The 8,787-nt window shown below is 31.0% G+C and overlaps 1 protein-coding gene across 1 annotated transcript in view; it reads left to right on the forward strand.

Moving 5' to 3' along the window:
* Positions 1-8,787, forward strand: part of LOC117171930 — a 48,045-nt gene that overhangs the window by 20,550 nt on the left and 18,708 nt on the right. Inside the window, exons 19-22 of the mRNA XM_033359593.1 lie at positions 1,865-3,276; positions 3,362-3,546; positions 6,631-6,785; positions 7,551-8,725. Of these exons, the coding sequence (XP_033215484.1) occupies positions 1,865-3,276; positions 3,362-3,546; positions 6,631-6,785; positions 7,551-8,725 (2,927 nt within the window). The remainder of the gene's footprint in view (positions 1-1,864; positions 3,277-3,361; positions 3,547-6,630; positions 6,786-7,550; positions 8,726-8,787) is intronic.

An 8,787-nucleotide genomic window follows, 5' to 3' on the forward strand; every position in this document is an offset into this window, starting at 1 on the left:
TTTTAAGAGAGTAGTTCAACTTTAAAACTTATTTGGTTAATTTGTAACCAAAAAGATGCATTTTTAAACAAAATATTAATTCACTACCAAAAAAGACGATTTTTCAATTAAATTGAAAACTTCTCAACAAAAATTTGAATTTTTAAGAAAGAAAGAAAGAAAATTTTATATTTTTATTTTTAGGAAAGTAGTTCAGCTTTCAAACTTAATTTATAAATTTTTAACGAAAAAGATGAAATTTTTAACTAAAAGATTAATTTTCTACCGAAAAAACGGATTTTTAACAAAATTCAAAAATTATCAACATACAGATTAATTTAGTACAAAAAAATATGAATTTTCAACAAAATTCAAGAATTCTCAACCAAAAAGTTGAATTTTCAAATAAAAAAAAAAAAATTTTTTAGAACGGAAGAAATTGTAATTTTAAAAATTTTTCAGATAGTAGTTCAACTTTAGAATCTAGTTGTTAAATGTGTAACCAAAAAGATGAATTTTTGAACAATAAGATCACATTTTTGACAACAAAAAATTTTGTAACCAAATTCAAAAATTTTCAACCAAAAAGTTGAATTTTTAACTAAAAAAGATGAATTTTTAAACAAAAAGATTAATTTACTACCAAAAAAGACGAATTTTCAATAAAATTGAAGAATCCTCATTCAAAAAGTCAAATTTTCATTTGAAAGAGATGAATTTTTAAACAAAAAGTTATTTTTTTTAGAAAGAAAGATTTAAAAAAATTTTTAACATACTAGTTTAACTTTAAAACCTAGTTGTTAAGTTTTAAACTAAAAAGATGGAACATAAAGAATAATTTTATGCCAACAAAAAACGAATTTTTAGCAAAATTCAAGAATTCTCAACCAAAAAGTATAATTTTCAACTAAAAAAGAATAATTTTTTAACAAAAAGATTAATTTACTTCCAGAAAGGCGAATTTTCAAAAAAACTCAAGAATTCTTAACCAGTTAGTTGAATTTCTACGACAGAATGTTTTTTTAATTTTGGAAAAAGTAGTCCAACTGCCAACTTTGTTAAATTTCTTACATAAAAGATGAATTTTGAACATAAAGATTAGTTTACTATAAAAAAAACGAATTTTCCATAAAATCAAGAATTCTCAACCAAACACTTGAATTTTCAAATAAAAAAGGGAATTTTTTAGAACGGAAGAAATTTTAATTTTTGTAATTTTTAAGATAGTAGTTCAACTTTAGAATCTCGTTGTTAAAGTTCTTAAATGTGTAACCAAAAAGATGAATTTTGAACCAAAAGATTAATTTTTTACTGAAAAAAAATTCAGCAAAATTCAAGCAGTCTCAACCAAAAAGATTAATTTTCAACTAAAAAAAGATGAATTTTTAAACAAAAACATTAATTTACTACCAAAAAATATGAACTTTGAATCAAATTCAAGAATTCTCAACCAATTAGTTGAATTTCTAAAAAAAAATTAATTTTTTTTTTAATTCGGAAAAAAGTAGTTCAATTTTAAAATCGAGTGAAATTTCTAAACAAATAGATGAATTTTTGAACAAAAAGATTAGTTTACTATAAAAAAAGACGAATTTTAAATTAAATTCAAGAATTCTCAAACAAAAAGTTATATTTTTAATTAGGCACATACATTTTTTAATAAAAAGATTTATTTTCTATCAGAAACATTCATCATCTGGAAAAGTACTAAAAACATTACCATGTGTATTTTGTCTTCCCTGCGCATTACAAATCGTAGGTTTTGTAAGACCCCCCACCCCCTAAATTGGTAAGGTAGTTAATGGATGATCCCTGTTTAGCAACAAGTAAATAAAAACCGTGTTTAATATTCTCTATATAATATCTCATTTCAATTATTTTACAGAAAAGAAAATAAGCGGATCATAAAGGCATTTTGGCCAAATAACACAGCATTGCTAGACTCAGATTACATATATCACAGTGAAAGGTTGGATTCCACCCTGGATGGTCATTTACACATGGAGATTCCATTGAATACGCGACACATCGGTCATCTCACGTACGGCTACAAGAAGCGACCACAAATCACCAATGGCTACTCCAAGTTGTTGTACAATACTCAAGAAGTATTGAATGGACAGTATAAATCCAAGAGTGAGTCGAGAGGAGGTTTCGAGAAAGATGAAATCAAAATCACCATAGAAAACATCTTGAAACCTATCGGAATCGTTTACATCAATCAGTTTGAGTACAGTGGTGGAAATGAAGGCACCAACTATCCGACAACTGAATTCAAGAAAGTCAATGTGTTCCGATTAGACAACAGTTCAGCTTTCAACGTAATTGGAGAATCTCGAGTTCATACAACACACGATGGCCAAGAAGTATATTTAAAAGCTGTTCATTTCAATCGGACTGTCCAGTTTCGCACGGATTATAAAATTCTACCCGGTGAATTTGATCAGAATACATGGCTTAGTTTAGCCGAGGATGCCTGGGCATCTTATCATGTTAATATTGTCAATAAGACCACGGATGACGTTGAAAATCAGTTTCTAGTGCTAGGTTTAGTTTATCCGAAAAGAAATTTTACTCTCAATGGATCCTATTTAGTAACAAGTTCCGAATTGAACTCTGAGGCGCATCTAATTTGGAATCATGATCAATCAAGTACCCGAACTCGTACTCTTGGGTCATCTTTTTCATGGCAAAATATCTCCTCCAACGGCGAAACATTTCAACAAGAGGCGGTTTTAAGCTTGAAACATCCCAGCTTTCAGAAAGATGTCACGTTCACGGGTCAAGTTATTAAGCGAGATGCTAGGGAATTGCTTAACACATCATTGCTTGTCGATTATTCTACAGATAAACGCAGGCTATTGAATGTTTCTGCCGCCTTAAGAGATGAAAGCAATTTACCGATGGATCGCAAGTATAGCTACAAAATTTTTGGTACTCATCCCGGAATAAACTTGCACCTCGATCTAAAAGGATTTATACATCGACACTCGTCGAACCTTTTTGAAACTAAAAACAGTGTTGTTTACCGACGCGGGAATTCGGAAGAGGAAACAGGACAACTAGTTGGTCGTATTGATATTGGTAAAAATGAGATTCTAGTACATCGTGAAAACACTGATCCAGACCATCCCAAACGCCTCAACGTCAAGTACCTCAATCTAACTTACAGCGGATCTTATCCGGAATACACCCTAAACGGAAGTGTTATTAATTCTCCTGATCTTAATGCAACTGGTGCATTCTTTTTGAATTTTGATGACAAACTCACATGGACGATGGTCAATTACACGCCTGGTAAGTTATTATTTTGATGAAGGTACTCATTAAAATAATATACATATATTGTACATTATGAAGTCACATTAGAAAATATTTCTAGATGCTGTAGAAAGTTTACGGATGTATGGAAACATACCTGATGCTCGAAACGCTGCTTTCGACATTTGGAGAACTTATGATGAAGATCTTATTGTCTCAGATGTTACTTTTTACCTACGGTTAAATCACTCAAGACTTGTTACTTCAACTTTACGATGGAGACCTGAGCTCAAAGCGGATGTAATAGTAAGTTTTGCATTTTCAGATTATCGTTTACAAATAAGGTGTATCTGTTACGGTCCAAGTCCGGTGAGCGATCCGTTTTGGTCCCCGGTAAGAAGGCTTGCATTAAAAAGTATTGAAAAATTTCATTCATCCAGTGGTAACGTGAGAAATATTGAATACTTCTGAATCCCGTTTTTGTCCTCCCGCATTGAATCTCCACAGTAGTTGAAGTTAGCTCCTAAATTGAATCCCTTTCTGTACCTAGCGCCGACAATATTTTTCTGAATGCCACAAAGCAACCAAGAAAAAGAAAATTTTTAATCCCTTTTAATTTAGAATTTTTTTTACTTTCTTTTATTGTTTTTCGAATAATAATGAGATAAAAAGCGTTTTAAAACATAGTACCGGTCATTTTACGATGTCAGGATTAATTTCCACACAGAAGGTTCTGGTGAAAAATAATATCTTGAATTTTGTATCATGATTTTATATTTTTGTAATTGATAATATTTGAACAAAGTGAACATTTTACAATAAAGAGATGTATTCTTGTACACAATCCTACTAGATTTTGCAAATGGAATGCTTCTGGAACGCGTTCTAATGCTTCAAACGAAATTTTGGTTTTTAATTTAATGCAGGTTATGTCTGGCAGCTGCGATCGGCTTTAATGCAAGGCTTTTTACCGAATCCAACTGCAGAGGGTCCAAGCTACAATGGTCGTAGTCTCAAATAACTTTTCTGTTCTGATTTCTCTTAATTAATTCAGTTTAGCTAAAATAATTGCTTAAACAAATTATTATTGTTCATAGCTGTCTTTTTATTTTTTATTAATGCTAGATAGTTTCGGTTTCTTCTGAAATTTTTAACTGTAGACTGACTTTTTATGTAGTAAAGTAATAACTAATGCAAGTTAACAAGCACAGTTATTTAAACAATTTATTATTTTTTATGACTGTCTTCTCTTAGAAAAGTGCTAAAAAGTTGCCATTTTTTCTAAACTCCGAAACTTTTTGTCCACTTTTTATCTAGTGGCATAATAATCAATACAGAGATAAAAATAAAGCATGGAATAACTTAGAGTAAGTGGGAGGACTAGGTCTGTCAATTACTTCCAAATTTTTTATTTTGAGCTACAACATGAAATTATTGCAAAGCGTAAAAGAAAATTTTGGTGTTGCGCATATTTTAATATCAGCCCCCCCCCCCCCTCCGCGCCTGAAGATTCACTGGGGAATCCCTGGGATCCTTGTAGAAAATTTAAAACATATATTTTAAATATCTGTTGTTTCATAAAAATATATTCAACTATTTCAAGGAAAATTTACATTTAATATGATCCATATGGAAAATTTGAAAATATTGCAAATATCTGTTTTATTTCCAAAGAATGTATTTACAAAAAAGAAAGATATTGTTTAAAGTATGATTGTCCGCAACTTTCTAGCACTTAACTAAGAATAATTTACGAATAATAATAAATTGATTAAACAACTATTTTTATTTAACTTGTATTAGTTATTAATATACAAAGTGAAAAGTGGACAAACATTTCAGAAAAAACCGCATCTACCTAGCATTAATATAGTAGAAGATAACTATCTAGCATTACTGTAGAAGAAGATAGTTGTGAACAATAATTGAATATTTAAACAATAATGTTTAATAATGAAAAGTGGACAGAAAGTAAAACAGTTCAGAGAAAATTGTAACTATCTGGCAATAATATAGAAGAAGTTACAAAAAATAATAATTTGTTTAAACAATTATTTTTGCTACGTAAATTAAATATTATTTCACTTCAAGTGCAAAGAGGACAAAATGTTGTAAATTTCAGAAAAAACCGCAATTTCCAGCATTATTGAAACAGAATATTATTGAAAATAATAATAAATTGTTTTAACAATTCTGCTTCTTAACATTAATTATTTTCTAAGTATAATTGAAAATTGGATAAAAAGTGGACATTTTTTGAAAAACCCACGATTTTTTATCTCTTTTCTAAGCGACAATATTAACATTAGTTAAGAAACAGTATTAAATTGTTGAAATAATTTATTTGAACACATAATTAGCAGTATAAAGTAGTATTTTACGTATTAGAAACAATTTGCCTTTGAACAGAACGTAAAAAAATCATAATTAGCGCCACAAACTCGCAAAACCCATTTTTTCACGTATGAGTTTTTTTTGGGACCATATAAAACAGACTTATGATCTTTAAAAAATAATAGTTTATTCGTATTCTATGGCTAATTCTAAGAAGAAGTCTTTAGTTTCAACGCGATTCAGCTAATATTGACGCTTCTGAATAAAATGTAAAAAACTTTTTTTTTATGATGGGAAATATACGTGTTAAACATTATGGGGTTTAAGCGACCTCTAAATATCATTTAGAAAATGGGTTTAACTTTTGTACTTTCGAACAAATTTCTAGAAAATATGCATAAAAACTAGAAAACAAATTTTCGATGCATTTTTGGATCACTCTGATGATCACCCATAATGAAATCAACAAATCAAAAATTGTACGGCACGTAATTTTAATTCAGAATTTTGATATTTTCTTAACCATTAGTTTTTGTGCTAAATAAAATTGTTGATTGCTGATAAAAGTTTATCAATAATAATTACTTTTAAATCAATTTGAAACCGGTTGAAAGAAAAAGAAAATTTACTAAGCGAAAAATAATTGAATTCCATATTATTCATGTTTCATATATTTTTATCAAAAAATTCTGAACAATAAGGTGTTTTTTTAATAAAATATTAGAGGAAACTCTGACTTCCTCACTTTATTGATTTCAAAAATGTATTGTCGTTTCTATGAGAATTGGCAAATGACTTATTAGAGATTCAATATGATCCACTGAGCACATTTAACCATTTTCATACTTTTAATTAAAATCAGCACGAAGAAAAATCATTACAGGAAATTCATTTCGGACTTCGAACAATGTGGCTTGGGCGTTCTGCAGTTGGACCAAAACTACTCAGTCCAAGGCCGAAGTACATTATTATTTCTGGCTTGGACCAAGGAGTGTTGGTCCAACTGCGGAGCAACCGGTCTATCCGCGGATTATTCAAATAAAATTATATTTTCAGGATTCTATTAAAACTAAAATAACTAACATATATGAACAAATAAGTGGTGATGTCGATTATTGGAGACACACAGTAAGATCTGAAACTGTCCACATTATATCTCAAGTCTGGGAAAACGCTCAAGATGAATTAGATGACTTCTTGTATGATTGGAAGTAAGAATCACTATTATGTCCTACTTTTTATTATAAATGTACTTCAACCCGAGCAAAAATTGCCCAACTTATTCCAGAGTTCCGATCTGGCCCCGATCGGATTGTCCACATGTGGCCCCAAGGGGACAGATGATGTGGCTCGCGTCAGAACCACGTCGGGTCGGATTAGGTTAGACAAGATTATGTCAAGTTTTCTGTTATCGTCATGATATTGTTTTTTCTTTTATATAACTTTAAATGCCAAAAGAAAATAGCAGATTGTGAGTTCGAAATCACAGAATTGTTGGTGAGATTTCTTATATCCGTAATAATGGCAAAGGTAAACTTTAATTCACTAGAATCAACATCACAATTCATTTTTAGCTTCTGAAAATTTCCAGCAATGTATTCGAGAAAGCGTCCGGATTAGTAACATTATAAATTAAATGCTTTTTATATTTTCTTGAACATAACCTTACTTTTTAAATCTCACTCCACATGCCCCATATGCATTAGTATATATCATTAATAAGTTAAAACAATATTAATATAAAAACTTTTGAAATTTTATTAATTACAGAAATAAATAATTAAAGTGGCCATATCTGGGCCAGATCGGGTCCACATTTTTGATGCCCAGATCTGAGTCTGGCGCTAGATAGATTACCCTATTGGGCCCACATTTTTCCCGATCGGGGCCCGACAATTGCCACACCATAATTTCGGCACGGGTAGGGGTATTTTCTCTTGATTACCTGCTTCAACTTGTTTCTCTTTTGATTTCAGTGAACTAAAAATTGTTGAACAAGATTTTCAAGCGCTGAAATTATACTTGAATAATTCTTACAATGCAAACGATTTCTATATAAAAGATGTTGTGGCTCTTGGAATTTATGTGATAGATGAACTCTCATTGCGTAGTCACATTCAGTCCTTGCCAAACATTTTAAATGAAATTTGGGAAATTATGGGTGAATCCGGAGAAGCTCTTCGAAATTCTTTAGTTTGGATTATCGAGGCAATTAAGAACGCCTATCAGAAGTTGTCAGAGATTATCAGTGCAATTTTAAAAGGTGAATCTGTGACGCAAATAGCTCATATTGTGGAGAATCTTGTCGAAAAATACGACAAGTTCATAAAAGATCTTCATGTTTCCTTCATCAAATATATTGAAAATCTCTGGACTAGAATCTCTATCTCCATCTCACAACAGTGGCACAAATTTTTGAAGCTTCTCGAGCCAATGTTTATACGCGTAATTCACTATCTCGAAACAGTTGTATGGAAAGCAAGCAAAGAGGTAGTGGATTTTTTGTATGATCGAAGAAACGAGATCATGACATCCCCCTATTTCGACAGATTTACGAATTTTACACAAGACATAGATAAATTTTACAGAGACATAAAAGCAAACGACATTGTAACAAACGTTCAAAAATATTCGACTCTCGTTATTCAGTTTATACAAGAACGCTATTTCACTTTCGTGCCGTTTGGAAAAGAATTAAAGGATGTTGTTGATGAGATAATATCCGAGTTGAAGGAACTGAGGAAATTGCCCTCTGTACATTACGCCCTCGATAAAATGAATCAGGTCTATTCGAAGATAAACGAAATGTACGAATATTTTGAAGTCAGGGCTAAGCTTGAAACTACGGTACGACTGATGCACTCGAAATTAATGGACATAAGTCAAACAGCTCTTCAAGCGGAAAGTCGTTATAGGGAAGCAAAAACAAAATTCATATTTGATCCAAATCGAGGTTTAATGTGTTATGAACAAAAACTTCCAATGTCTTGGCATGCATTTAATCAAACACCTGAATTTCAAGAAATTCCAGAATACAGAGCGATCACTGACATGGGATCTTACTTTGTCACTTCTAATGCTACTTTCTGGACTTTGTATTATCAGTTTAAACCTTACACAGAACCATCCAATTGGCTTCCACCATTCAAAGGTAAATTTATCATTTGTATTTTGCTTAGGGATCGCCGTTGAACTGCGTTAACTCTGTGTTTG

The sequence above is a fragment of the Belonocnema kinseyi genome, chromosome 4 (genome assembly GCF_010883055.1).
Source record: "Belonocnema kinseyi isolate 2016_QV_RU_SX_M_011 chromosome 4, B_treatae_v1, whole genome shotgun sequence".
Taxonomy (NCBI): domain Eukaryota; kingdom Metazoa; phylum Arthropoda; class Insecta; order Hymenoptera; family Cynipidae; genus Belonocnema; species Belonocnema kinseyi.